Source organism: Neophocaena asiaeorientalis, unplaced genomic scaffold (genome assembly GCF_003031525.2).
Source record: "Neophocaena asiaeorientalis asiaeorientalis breed wild unplaced genomic scaffold, Neophocaena_asiaeorientalis_V1.1 scaffold77, whole genome shotgun sequence".
Classification (NCBI taxonomy): domain Eukaryota; kingdom Metazoa; phylum Chordata; class Mammalia; order Artiodactyla; family Phocoenidae; genus Neophocaena; species Neophocaena asiaeorientalis.
Genome location: NW_020174645.1, coordinates 7,235,206 through 7,250,101, shown reverse-complemented (window position 1 = coordinate 7,250,101; position 14,896 = coordinate 7,235,206). Strand labels below are relative to the sequence as shown.

At 41.9% G+C, this 14,896-nt stretch overlaps 1 protein-coding gene across 1 annotated transcript in view; it reads left to right on the top strand.

Annotated features, from left to right (window-relative positions):
• The first annotated feature begins 3,558 nt into the window (after window positions 1–3,558).
• Window positions 3,559–14,896, top strand: part of PPTC7 (protein phosphatase targeting COQ7) — a 39,034-nt gene continuing 27,696 nt past the window's right edge. Inside the window, exon 1 of the mRNA XM_024758463.1 lies at window positions 3,559–4,895. Coding sequence (XP_024614231.1) covers window positions 4,673–4,895 — 223 coding nt within the window. The 5' untranslated portion in view covers window positions 3,559–4,672. The remainder of the gene's footprint in view (window positions 4,896–14,896) is intronic.

Below are 14,896 nucleotides of genomic sequence, written 5' to 3'. Positions count from 1 at the left end.
TACTATTCTTGTTTTATTATTTTATTATAATATTATTTATTATTTTATTATTATTACTAGCATATTAAAAGCATTTGGTGACTCCTTGGTGTCTCCAGCATTAAGTACCTTCAGCTTAACATATAAGGCCCTCTGCAGTAGGTCCTATTTTTTTTAATTGAGGTATTCACATATCATAACATTCACTCTTTTAAAGTGTACAGTTCATTGTTTTTTAGTATATATATAAGATTATGCAACCGTTACTACTAATTCCAGAACATTTTCATTACCCCAAAGAGGAACCCCAAACCCATTAGCAATCATTTCCCATTCTCCCTCCTCCCAGCCTCTGGCAATTATTAATCTGCTTTCTGTCTCTATGGGTTTGCCTATTCTGGACATTTCATATAAATAGCATCATACAATGTGTGGTCTAGATCCTGCATGCCACAACTGAGAGTTCACATGCTGCAACTAAAAGATCCTGTGTGCCACAACTAAGACCCGACGCAGCCAAATAAATAAGTAAATAAATATTAAAAATAAAAAAGTATAATGTTTTCAAGGTTCCTCTATGTTGAGGCATGTATCAGCACTTCATTCCTTTTTATGGCTAAATAGTTCCTAAACTATTTTCCTAGCTCCATTTCTCATTATTCCTCATTCAAACCCTAAGGCTGAGCTGCACTAGACTACTTGTTGTTCTCCAATCATTCTGCATTTGCTGAGTTTCCATTTCTTTCACTTGGATTGGTTATACCCCCTCCTCAGACCTCTGTCCATGTAGGTCTCTCACAAATGTCACCCTCTGTGAGGTGCCCTGAGTATTCTCCCACCCCAATGGGTCCTCTTTCTCCTCCTCACACTCCTTTATTTCAACCAGTGGTGTTTATTTTCTCTCTAAATTTACTTAATTTTAACCCTGTGTGTCAATACTGTGACTGCCATGAAGGCACCAACGTTTTTTATCCTTAGCCCAGAGCCTCAGGCTTAACAAGTGCTCCCCAAATATTTGTTCACTTGCAAGGCATCAGTATAACCCAGTGGTTCTAAATTGGGGGTGATTTTGCCTGCCCCCCACCCCCAGGGGCATTTGGCAATATCTGGAGACTCTGGAAACATTTTTGGTTGTCCCAAGTAGGGGGTGAGGTGTTCTATTGGCATCTAGTAGGTACAAGTCAGGGATGCTGCTAAACCCCCTTCAATGTGTAGGACAGCCCCCTACAATAAAGAATTATCTGGCCCCAAATGTCAATAGTACCAAGGATGAGAAACTAATTAATTCTCATTTTGAATAGGTTAGCCAGAAAGAAATCAGACAAGATCAGTGTACTAGTGTGGCAGAAAATCTCATTAGGGAATTCATGCCTTTTTTTTTTTTCTTTTTTTAGGTGCTGGGGGTGAGTCCAGTGCAAAGCTCTTTCCTAATGCCATAGAGGTGCTCTGGGAACACAGATAGTATTTTCACCACTTGCTCGCTTCTGAGAGTGACAAGTGACCTCCCAGGAATCCTTGAAGTGCTAGGAATGTAACTCTGTTAAGGAAGAAAACTCTTAGGGCTTTTTAAGTCTAGCAAAATGTCACAAGTGAATTGTGCTCCTGGGGGAGGGCAGGGGAAGATGGTTTTCTTTTTCTTTTCAAAGTACCCTCTCCTGGCTTCCCCACATAGTGAAACTTTTTAGAACTGGCTCTGGAATAAATGATTCAAGGGAACATGAGGCCCTGTCTCATCTCCTTTCCGAAAAGGTGCAAAGGATCTTTGAGAAAGGATTCTGTTCACGTTGTGCTCCGAAGAGCAACTCATTTGCAGAAAACTCATTTGCAGGAAACTCAAGGCACTCGTATCATTTAACTGTGAAAACAGTCACCCCAACAGAGCAGAGGTTACCAGCGTCAGAGTCACATCTTATGTTGCTGCTCATCTCATCCAACCGGTTCTTGTGAGTGACATGGAAATCAGGTAATATATGCCCTGAAAATGAAAGGTAGGAGCAGTCTAATTGAGGCAAGGAACAGGGGTTGACGTGCGATTTTAAAAAGTTTGTCCTTGGGGTAGAATTACCTGACATCCTGGCTGGGATTTGGTAGTGGTGTGTGCTTAAAAGAACAACCTTTAGCACAGCTGGCACAGACATAAATGCCAAGCAGAGGATCCACAAAGCTCCACCCCCTCATTCTGGGCGCTCTCCAGTTCTTGTGGGCCATAAAAAATAGCAAGGTGTAACTGCATTCCTAGGATCGCTATATCTTTTAACCAGTAAATGAACTTTTTTTTGTCTACACCTTTGACAAAATGCCACTCATTATGTGAAGTGGTGTGTTCAGTCCAATTTTGATGAAAACCCTTAAGGACAGAAACATATAGAGTACTTAGCACATTGTGAATCACAAAAGTGTTTAATGATGACAGTAACTGGGATAACGGAATGTGCTTTGAGTGGATGGTTTACAGGTCTTTAGATGAATTTAAAAAGGTATAAAAGAGATTCATTTATAGAATGAGATGGGACTTCCCAGAGGAACTACAGTTCTGTCAAAAGTGAACTAGAAAAGGACCAGTGCTTCTCGGTGATATACATTTATGTTTCAATAAAACCAAAAAGTATTCCAAATTAGATCACTTGCCTCAAATCTCAGTTTTCTTTTATTCCTGAATCCATTCATTCAGTCATTCCTTTATTCAACAAATACTATTTTTATATTATTTATGCTTCCTATTCAATTATCCCTTCTTTTATTCAACATTTACACATTGCCCGTTAGTTGTAATAATACAATGGCAAATGATCCTTGCCTTTTGGGTGCTTAGGATATAGTGAAATATTCATTCATTCTTTCATTTATTTATTTATTTATTTATTTTTGCGGTACGCGGGCCTCTCACTGCTGTGGCCTCTCCCGTTGCGGAGCACAGGCTCCGGATGCGCAGGCTCAGCGGCCATGGCTCAGCGGCCATGGCTCACGGGCCCAGCCGCTCCGCGGCATGTGGGATCTTCCCGGAGCGGGGCACGAACCCGCGTCCCTTGTATCGGCAGGCGGACTCTCAACCACTGCGCCACCAGGGAAGCCCCATTCTTTCATTTATTTACTAAAGTATTTACTGTGTGCCCATATGTTCTGGGGATACAGTAAGAAAGAGGACAGGACCCTCATGTAATGGAATTACATTCTAGTGGGTGGAAGGAAGAGCAAAAGCAAAGGCCCTGAGGCAGCTGTAAGCATGACTAGAGCCCAGTTAATGAAGGCGGCACAGGACCAAATGCGGTGGAGAGGTATGCAGGGGCTAGATTATGTACAGTCCCACCAGCATGGTATGTAATTTGAATGTACATTCATACACACATACAAACATATTACACACATTTGGTGAGCTAATCTTCACATTACATTACAAACTCCCATTAAATTTAGTTGTTTTTCAACCTAAATATTTTCAAAAGAAGGTTGCTTAGTCAAAATCTGGAGAAGGCTACTGTGATATCTTTGTTAAGGGTGGGCTGAGAGCTTAAAAAAAAAAAGTAGGGGAGCTGCCTCTCTTTTTTTTTTTTTTTTGCCTTTCTTGCTAAGAGTTGTCCTTCTGATGAGAAGAGATGGCAGCTGTGGGAGGAGAGAGGCAGGGCCCTCATCTTTGCAAGTCTTTGGCACTGCATGACCTCTCTGAGCACCCAAGTCAGAGGTGGGGAGAAGACCTGTTTAGCTAGGTGGACCTTCAGGAAAATTAAGATTTGAGGCAAAGAAATTTGGGGCCTAGAATTTTTTATTCCCCACTTGGCAGAACCGTCTGAAAGTCTGAAACACTTCTGTATGACATGGCTGCAGTGGCCGTGCCTGAATCTCCATCACTAACCCTCCATCCTCACCCAACCGTCTAATAGGAACATATAGTATTTTCTCAAATTTTCCTAAACATTATGCAAAACGGCTCTTCTTTCCAAACAGATTGCCTCCCCTAAACCCTTCCAATATATAAGTTCTGGAGGTGTCACTAGATTAGTGTACTTCAGTTTCTTAATATATATACGACAGAATAATGATATGTGACCCGATACTTTCTTCCAGGTTTTTCTTTAAAGGAATAGTGGCGTTATTTAAAACAATAGCTTTTAACAGATATGGTTAAAGCAGGGGAGAAAACAGCCCACCTGTAATTCTCGGTATTTTAACTTAGGTCCCGCGTCTGGGGAATCCTCCTAGGTCCTTGAAGCTAGGCAGTGAAGTAAAAAAGCGACTACAACTCTTGGACTACAACTCCCAAGAGACATGGTGTCCACATCCTCTGCGCACGCTCGACCTCTGTGGCTGCGTAGGGCACAGAGCCGAGGAGGCGGGGCTTGGGCCTAAGCAGCGGGCCGTGGGCGGGGCTAGAGGCGTGGCCACAAAGGGGGCGGTGCTGCCGGCGAGGCCCGGAACACGCTAGCGGAGTGGAAGATGGCGGCGGCAGCGGTGGCTGCAGCCGGGACCCCAGTCGGGCTGAGGCGGAGGAGCCGCCGGTTCTGACCTCGCTCTGGCTCCAGTGCGCGCGGCGGAGCGTGTGCGAGGCCCCGCGCGTCGGGAAGGGGCGGCGGCGACTGCGCGCCGCCTTGAGGAGCGTCCCGGCGGCGGCGCGGCTGCGGCTGAGGAGAGAGCCGGCTCCGGGCCTCCGCGTCCTTCTGCTCCCCGGGCCCCCCGCCTCCTCGGGGGGTCGGCGGCGATGTTCTCGGTCCTCTCGTACGGGCGACTGGTGGCCCGCGCCGTGCTCGGCGGCCTTTCGCAGACCGACCCCAGGGCCGGCGGCAGCGGCGGCGGCGACTACGGGCTCGTGACGGCCGGCTGCGGCTTCGGCAAGGACTTCCGTAAGGGCCTCCTTAAGAAGGGCGCGTGCTACGGAGACGATGCGTGCTTCGTAGCCCGGCACCGCTCGGCAGACGTGCTCGGTGAGTGCCCGGCCAGGTCCCCCCTTCCCAGCCCGGGATCCGCCTCCTGGGGACTCCCCTGCTCGGGGCTTTCCTCGCTCCTCCGGGCGGTAAGAGGAGCCCGAGAGCCAGTAGTAGCTCATTTGTACGGAGCGCTTACTATGTGCCAGGCGCCTTGCCAAGCGATCCAAGGTGCGTTTTCCGCTTGAACAACCCCCATTTTAGAGATGAGGAAATTGAGGCGCAAAGCGGGCGAGCCACACGCTCAAGGTCACACAGCCTGAGAATGTGACCAGTTTGCCCGAGTCCGGAACCGCACTGTTAGTCACTTGGTAGTGCCAGCCCCGGACGATCTCGTCCCCTCCCCCGGCGACACCTGCAGTCTCCGAACCTCTCTCTGGCTCCCGCCCTCTCTCCTCTCTCCTCCCTCTGCGTGCCCCGGGGATCCCTGCTTCTTCACGCTCCTGACGCCACAGTCCGGCCGCGGGCAGCGGGATCACGAGCCGACTGGCTGTCGTGAGCCCCACACAGCCCAGCCGCATTCTTTCGTCGTCTCGATCGAGACCAGATCTACATCCTTTTGGAAGTCTCGCAGCGGAGGCCGCTGGCCTGGTGAAAAATCACTCGCAGTGCATTCTTCCAAACAGATCTTGCCCACTTGAGGTCACTTGGGGTGTAAGAGAGTCTCCTTGACCCAAAATAGAATGGTCAAACCCTCTTCTAGACAGCGGCCAAGAAAGCCTTGAGAATTGGTTAAAGCCTTTAAAGGCCACAGGTGCTTCCAATGGCCCATTCCAGTTACACCTTAGGGTTTGGGAGTCTAGAGTTAGAGCTGGCAGAAATGGCTAAATATAATTCACAAGCGATCAGAAACTTTACCATATTGTATGTCTTTGGAGGCAGTGCGTATGCCATAGAATCCTATGCCGTTAAATCTCTTTTAATAAATAAAGCACTTCCTTTGTAATTGAAGGACATGTTGTCATTGAACTTAGGTTCAAATGTCGCTTTGGTTTCACTTCTCAGGTGAGATTATTTTGATTACTTTAAATTTCATATTCTGAGGCAAAGTTAGGCATTGGAACAAATGGACCTGTAACTTTATGACCATAATTATTTTTTAATTTGGTCTTAGAATAACTGCCTATTATCTTTGCTTCTACTCATGTACTGTTTGTGAACATAGAACTAGAAAAGTGGTTATCAGTTTAATTCATGAAAGTCTCCATTACCTGGGTTGAAAAAAATCAGTTACTGTTTAGGCAACACTTAAGACTCCTCAGAAAGGAACTTGCAAATTTTTTTTTTTAATTTTTATTGGAGTATAGTTGATTGACAGTGTTGCGTTAGTGTCTGCTCTACAGCAAAGTGAATCAGTTACACATATACCCATTCTTTTTTAGATTCTTTTCCCATATAGGTCATTACAGAGTATTGAGTAAAGTTCCCTGTGGGAACTTGCAAATTGAAGCCCTACAAACCCACTCTAAAGTCAGCTTGACCCTGACTCGGTATCTTTTTAAAAGGTCTGTCAGTGGCTGTCGTTTTTCATTACAGTTGAGGCACTTCACAATTAGAAGCTTGTGACCTGTGCTGCTTTTTCAAGTCACACTTATAGTGCAGCAGGATAGGGGATATTGAGCCATTAAGGTTCTGCCTTATAAATCTGCTATGTGCTGGCTTATTTGAAAGATTTGTGATTTGATTTATGATTTGGGGGATATTTTAATGTGTCAAATTTCTAGGTTGAAGCTTGATTTAAAATTTTTTGAAGGCTACCTGCTTAATGGAGTGGGGTATTCATAAGGAAAATTTTGGTCAAAACCATTCTGAAAAAAGTATAAACATACCATCCTGGCAGAAACCTGGCCTGGTTTGGTGCTCAGCTTTGCCACTCTGTGATCTGTGGTTTTGGATAAGAGCCTCTCAGCTCATTTTCCTCATCTAGACTAGAGGATGAAGGGAGTGGAATACCTGACCCTCAAGAACTTCCGACCATCATATCATATTTTCTTTTTGTTTTGAAAAGACAGCACCCTTTGTTATTTTGCATCTCAAATAATGGGCATTACTTCCTGTCTTATTTACATGGGCACCGTCAGGAGATTTGTTCTGTTTTACATCTGTCTCTAAACCACCAGTGGTTCTTAACTTTCCTTGGTTCACAGCCTCTTGGTTTACTGCCCAAGGGCTCTTTTGCCCCCAAAATGTGCAGAGAGACAAAAGTTTGCATAGGTCCTTGGGGACTTCACTGACCCCGTGAAGTCCATCCATGTGCCACCTAGAGGTCCATGAAGGGGTACTAGATTAAGAACTACAGCTCTGTACCCCTCTTGAAAGGAATGTTGCTAGGCATAACCAGACAGATGATTGCTTATGTGGTCTGTGGCCATATTTGACAAAGAGCCGTTTTAAGAGAGAGAGTTGCATGCAAATCAGGGAACACAGGTTCTCTAGCTAGGACTGTTTTGGAGGAGTTCTTCCAGAAAGCCTTCTTGGGAGCCACCTGATACAACTTCTGAGTTGGCCTCATTTGATCTTTGGTTTCCACAATCCAGTCCGTATGATGGTGACTTCTGTTTTATTGACACCATCCCATCCCAGGCAGGTCTGATTATCTCTTGCTGTGAAAGAGGTGATGAGTCTCAGTGAGTTTTTTTTTTTTTTGCGGTATGCGGGCCTCTCCCGTTCCGGAGCACAGGCTCCGGACGCGCAGGCTCAGCGGCCATGGCTCATGGGTCCAGTCGCTCCGCGGCATGTGGGATCTTCCCGGACCAGGACACGAACCCGTGTTGCCTGCATCGGCAGGCGGACTCTCAACCACTGTGCCACCAGGGAAGCCCTCAGTGAGTTTTTAATCCTGCTTTTTACTCTGGAAGTTGGAGTTGTAAAATGAATTTCATTAAAGGGCTATGTGGAGGGAGTTCCCTGGTGGCCTAGTGGTTAGGATTTGGTGCTGTCAGTGCCGTGACCTGTGTTCCATCACTGGTCGGGGAACTGCGATCCCACAAGCTGTGCGGAGGGGCCAAAAAAAAAAAGGCTATGTCGAATAATAATGTTATGTTGAACCTCAGTGCTTTGAACCTTCTAGTTCTGTAGATAATTCATTTTCTTTGGGTTGACACTGTGTTTATTGCTAAGTTATCTGTGCAACTCACTGTGGTCATCTAGGACTCTTTGGAATGAAAGCTGTTTATTTCTTTTGTATTAGAAAGAAAAAGCTGATTTATTTCTTTAATTTAGAATTGATCTGTTGTATTAGTCATGCAGTGACTAAAAGTACTTGGTGCTTCACAACATTTTTGTAGAGTCCCACTGGATTTCTTTTAGGAAAAACCAACTATGGTGGGTGTGGTGAGACATAAGAATTACTCCTATCCCCTGGAAAATTGGCAAAGGTGCTTTCTCTTTATTAGGTCCAACAGGAGTAAACCAGTACCAGCAGGAGCTATGCGCACTTTTCTTTTTCCTTCTTCCCTGTGACTAATACTGTGTTCTCTTATTACTCTATATGGCATGGTTGCCTAAGTACGTAAAAATATGAGAACTGCCTAGCGTGTAACTGCTGGGCCTCCCACAGCCCTAAGCCAATTAACAATAGAATCAAAGACTGTTGAGAGTTGTAAGACTTAGGAACCTTGCGATCCAATTCTTTCATTTTACTGAAGACACAACAGAGGGTCAAATCACTCTGCTAAGGTTACTCCACTAGTTAAGGGCAGAATTAGGACTAGCACCAAGATTCCCCATTCCAGTCCTCTTTCCGTTACACCACTGGTTAAGTTTTCTTGACAAGATAGGTGAATTCAAAACCCATCTGTCTTCTGGTACTGTTAAAGCGTTCTGGTACTGTTCTGGTACTGTTAATGCTTTTCTTGCTCAAGGGTATGGGGATGTGTGTGTGTGTACAACTTCTTTATTCACTCTATGACTCACTACAGTGCAAAAAAACTCCTCTGCATACTAAACAACAGTTTATTGGAAAAAAGACAGCATGGTGTATGCCATGTAAGTTCTGACTTCTGAATACTGACTTGTAAAGTAATTCTTTTAAAACTGCACAATGTTTATTTAAGCTTGATTAACTTGAAACCTTAAAAAGAAATGAAAAATTCTAGCCTTTAGATATAATTTTGATTGTGGCCGGGAATTTGAAGTGTATTTGTGAGTAATACAGTCTTAAAAGTAGTTGTCTTGGGAATTCCCTGGCGGTCTAGTGTTTAAGACTCCGTGCTTCCACTGCTAGGGATACAGGTTCAATCCCTGGTCGGGGAACTAAGATCCTGCAAGCCACGAGGCATGGCCAAAAGAAAAGAAAAAAGTAGTTGTCTTAAGGTATGAGGATTACACAAACAATATAAAGATAAAAATTTTATTTAGGAAGTGAATTGATTAGGCAGAATTTGATGTTTTCCAACAGTCATGGTAATTTTAATGTATTTGGTAGAACCTCTATATCTGAAAGTGAGTTGTCCTTTTAACAAAGTACTAGTCACCTTGGGAGAGTGTGTGTGTGTGCTAATTTCAACCTTTCAGGAAGCCCTCTTTCGAATTTTCCTCATCTAGATTTCAAGCTGTGTCAGGAAACTAGTCTCATTATATAGTCATAATTTTCTGAAAGTCAAAATTCAGTCTGATCCACCTGTTGACAGCAGACATAACCCTGACTGAACTTTTTTCACCTGCCATAACATTTACCTTTTCAAGTGAAAAATTCAGTAACACAACATTCACAAGGTTGTGCAGCCACCACCACTAACTAGTTCCAGAATGTATTCATCACCCCAAAAGAAAACTCCTACCTATTAGCAGTCACTTCCCAACTCCCCTCCCTCAATCCCTGGCAACAGAAAGTAGATTCTGACTCTACAGATTGCCTATTCTGGACATTTCATATAAATGGAATCATATAATATGCTGTCTTTTGTGTCTGGCTTTTTTCACTTAGCATAACATTTTCAAGATTTACCCACATTGTACCATGTATCAGTACTTCATTCCTTTTTATGGCTGAATAATATTCCATTGTGTGGATATACCACGTTAAAAAAATTGATCTATTAATGGACATTGGGTTGTTTCCACTTTTTTGGCTGTTGTGAATAGTGCTGCTGTGACACATTTATGTATAGGCTTTTTTGTGAACATATGTATTCTCTTGGGTATATACCTAGAAATGGAATCGTTGGGTCATATTGTAACTTTGCAACTTTATGAGCAATATAGTTGTTTTTTATATATTTTATATCATTAATATATAATGTTTATATATCATTAATATAATTATTTAATAGAGGGGGAAATCTTTTTTAAATGTCAGTGATCAGATATGTAAGTTCTGAGATCAATCAGTACTTTAAATATGCTGGATTTCATAATAATCTGTGTGCTTTCAAGAGAAAATTGTGGAATGTTAAGCAAGTGTGAGAGTTGTGGGTTCAGTAAAAGAGCCTTCTAGGACTCAGAAACGTCAGGGTTTAAGAAGCTACTGACAGAAAAATAGCCACTGACTAGTCCTCTGACTCTTCTGAGTATTCTGTCATTCTGTAATAAATAGATTATAGGGTTGATGGATAGAGGAATTTTGCTGTTTGTTTCTTAAACTCCTGCTCCCCAATATTTTTCTCATTTTGCTATATATTGTACTTTTCATAAGGTTCTTATAAGGCACATTATTTTTAAAGTCATTTCCTCATTTGTTATACTGTCAGAACTACTTTTCCTTTGTTCAGTCTTTAATCTAGAAATTCTTGAGCTTAGTTTTAAATTTTCCTAACTTCCAGCTTCTCTCTCAATTTGTTAATAATCTCCTTAAAGGAATCTGGATAAATCTTTTTTTTATAGAGCAAGTAATTGCATTTTAAAAGCATGACTGTTTATACTTTTTTAGAAAATATACTTTTGTTAAAAGATTTTAAATTGTAGCAGAAGATAAGATGTAGATGTTAACTGGTTGTGCTGTGGGTTTTTTTTGGGGGGGGCAGGGTGTTGAGGGAGTTGGGGGAACCTGGATTGGAGGAGGCTGTTCCTGAACTTTAGCACTGCTTTCTGGAACTGGGCAATACATAATCTGAATGGTTGCAACAGTATCCAAATGGAGTTTGTACTTGTGTGTGACTCAAGAAGTACTACACCAGGTCAGAGTATTTGACCTACAACCATGTCCTTTGAATAAACGCCTATGTCAGGTTTGAATAAACGTTTATGTCAACTTCAAACTAAATGGCAAATTCATTTTATATAGGTCCCCGTGCCTTTTAGAGAGGCCTTACCTGGGGCTTTAGGTTCAGAATTTTTAGGGAAATGCTTTGGAAAGGTAAGTTGACAGTTGTTTTCTAAAGAAATTTTACTTTTCTAGTCAGTTGAAAAGTGGCGTGCCTTGTGGGTTTGCCTTTCAAAATTAGTGATAACTTTTGGTCTCATTTTAAGAACTGGTTACCTAGATGCTAATTTTTATCATTAGTAATAAAATTCAGTGATCTATCTTGTTTGAGAGTTGTCAAATATTTTAAAAATCTGATAGTTTTCTATCTCTCTGAGGTCTAAAATCATTTGTTTCCTGTTATTAAACAATTCACAGTTTACAGAATTGCATCATAAATCAAAACTTTTTTGCAAAAGCTGACCAACTGCAGGAGGCATTGGGCTGATAACACACACTTACTCATTTAAACTTGAGTTGACAAGTGGCACGGATCTTTCAGTTTAAAATTTTAAAGAAGAAAAGATGCTAAATACTTTTGAATGGGATCCGAAACAGGATTTCGGTGGATGGGGTGGGGGTGAGGGAGCAGAACCTTTTCTTTAAAGAGTGGAAAATACTTCACTCTGTTTTCTCCTAAACATTTATTCAATATCTGACACAAAATATGGTTCAACTTACCAGTGTTTTATACATATACAGTGCTTTAGATTTTATTTTTTTTGGCTGCGTTGGGTCTTCGTTGCTGCGCGAGGACTTTTCTCTAGTTGCAGAGAGCGGGGCTACTCTTCGTTGCTGTGGGCGGGCTTCTCATTGCGGTGGCTTCTCTTGTTGCGGCTAGGCGTGCGGGCTTTAGTAGTTGTGGCTCTTGGGCTTAGTTGCTCTGCGGCATGTGGAATCTTCCAGGATCAGGGCTCGAACCTGTGTCCCCTGCGTTGGCAGGTGGATTCTTAACCACTGCACCACCAGTGAAGTCCCTAGATTTTACAGTGTATTTTTATATTTTACCTTATTTAATCTTTTAACTATGAAATAGTTGCTCTTATTTCTGCTTAATCTGCATCTATTTCCTCATCTATGAGGCTGACTCATCAGTAAGGTTAGTATCAAAGCTGGGACTTGAACCTAAGTTTTCTCTTGCGCATCGAGTGCTTTTAAATAAATGGTTTTGCGCTTATAAAAGTAATACGTGGGGCTTCCCTGGTGGCGCAGTGGTTAAGAATCCGCCTGCCAATGCAGGGGACACGGGTTCGAGACCTGGTCCGGGAAGATCCCACATGCCGCGGAGCAACTAAGCCTGTGCGCCACTACTAATGAGCCTGTGCTCTAGAGCCCACGAGCCACAACTGCTGAGCCCGTGTGCCACAACTACTGAAGCCTGCGCGCTTAGAGCCCGTGCTCCGCAACAAGAGAAGCCACTGCAATGAGAAGCCCACGCACCAGAACAAAGAGCAACCCCCGCTCAACACAACTACAGAAAGCCCACGCGCAGCAACGAAGCCCCAACGGAGCCAAAAATAAATTAATTAATTAATTAAATTAAAAAAAAAAAGTAATACATGTTCACAAAAGCACGGTGTAAAATACCTGTAACTCATAACTCAATTATAGTCAGTATGGTTTCCTCTAGCCTTTGTGTATATACAATTGTATGTATACATATTAGTAAATAAGATTGGGTTAGTGTGTATTCTGCTCTGTAATGTTATTGTTATGTAATGTAGCTTGAGCATACTTCCATAATAAGCATAGCTATCATATTTTACTGTGTATATAGTCCATGAAGCCCTCTATTTTTAGTTATTTAGATTATTTCCAATTTTCTGTTACAAGTAACACTAGAGTGAATACCTCTACATGTAAGTATTTCCTTAGGATAAATTGCTTGAAGAGGAGTTCCTGAGTCAAAGGCTGTGAACTTTTGAAAGGTTTCTGATTTAAATATTAGTGTAGCTCCCTCCAGAAAGGTTATACTAATTTATATGTTTCCATTTGCTATGAAATTACTCTCATCAGTAAGCTTATTGTTGATCTTGAGTCTGTCACATTTAACAATTTATAAGTTTACTAGGTTCTTAAACAGTTGTTTTTGAGGTGAGTAAGTTTGTAGCTGGTGAATAGTTCTAGGACGGATTGAATTGTTGGTATGAATCCCAAGGGTTACAAAATGACTGCAAAAACTTTGCCAGAGACTGCAAAAGTGACTTACTACAAAGAGTGCTTTCTGTTGAGGGACCGAGTACTATTTTGACTCAAGCCAGTTCCAACACATTTTTGCACTGATTTTTCTTTTACTCATTTCTTTTTACTCATTCCCTCATGAAGAGGAAACTTCTTTCTTTTTGCACTACTGTGACTGTACATTTTGATCTTTCAAGGATGCCATCTCCAGTAGGTTTTTTGACTTATCAAAATTTGTCTGTGCTGTCATTTGAGGTAGATGCAAAAGGTTAGCTGTGCTGAATGAAGCCAACAAAAAATGCTTCTGTTTTCACATCAATGTTTGGATAGCAGTTTTGAATAAGAAAATAGATTTGAGCTATTTACATTAGAGCTGGAAAACTGTTCCTGGCCTCTAGTTTGAATAGTAATTGGTAATATGGTCATCATTGTTTCTATGAAATGAGAAAGTCTAAACAGAGGTGTCACTTATGCATGTATTGTTTTTAAAAATTCACTTCTCTTGGTTCTTGAGCTGCAATGTTGATCTTATTTTCTTGTTCATGTACCCTGAATTCACTGAACAGTCAATGGTCTTTGGTGTGTTTTGTGAATACATTCTATACATACATATTAAATAATTTACAGATCGTCTGAATTCAGTGAAGCCAATTAATCTATAACTATCTTTTATTCTTTCATCAGAATTTCAAATTGAGAAATGGTTGGCCTGCCTTTTTGTCAGTGGCCTAAAGGAGAAAAAAACTTTTCCAACATTCTAGTCTGGTGGTTAAAACTGAAGTAAAAGGGCATGGGGCAGTGTTTTTACCCTCTGGATCATTATCAAAACTTCTCTGAAAACATACATAAGGTGGTGTACTAAGGGGAAAGAATAAATTGAGAAGCCTGAAATGGAGCCTTTGTTTCAAAACTAGTTCATGCAGTAAATGCACTATTGTATATGAAAAGTAAAATGTAGCTGTATCTGTTAGCTTTTATTTTATAAAGAGTTTCTAAAACAGGCTCCCTTTTCTTGCAATGTGACTTAGAATCCCAGAATCTTATATCTTAGAAAAAGGAACTCTCGAGAGAATTTGTCCTCCTGCCCTTTCTTTCACAGATGAGAAAACTAAAGTTTAGAGAAGTTATTTGGCCAATGTCTTACAGCCAGTTAGTGGCAAAGAAAGCTGGGAGCTGTGTCATCTCCAAGACTCCTTTTCAAGGCTCCTTCCATCCAGCCTTATTTTAACAGTCTTTGAGAAGAGGGCACAACACCTTGTGCAACTCTAGGATGAGATAATGGTTCATTCTCTCTCTCTCTCTTTCTTTTTTCTTTTTTTTTTAATTTTTATTGGGGTATAGTTGATTTACAATGTTATGTTAGTTTCAGGTATACAGCAAAGTGAATGTTATACATATATCCACTCTTTGTTTAGATTCCTTTCCCACATAGGCCATTACAGAGTGTTGAGTAGAGTTCCCTGTGCTATGCAGTAGGTTCTTACTAGTTAATCTGTTTTATATATAGTAATGTATATATGTCAATCCCAATCTCCCAGTTTATCCCTGCCCCCCCACCCTTATCCCCAGTGGGTTCATTCTCTTTTTGTAGTTCGCAGATGAACGTTGCTTTATCAGAATGTTGGTATTCTAACTTATC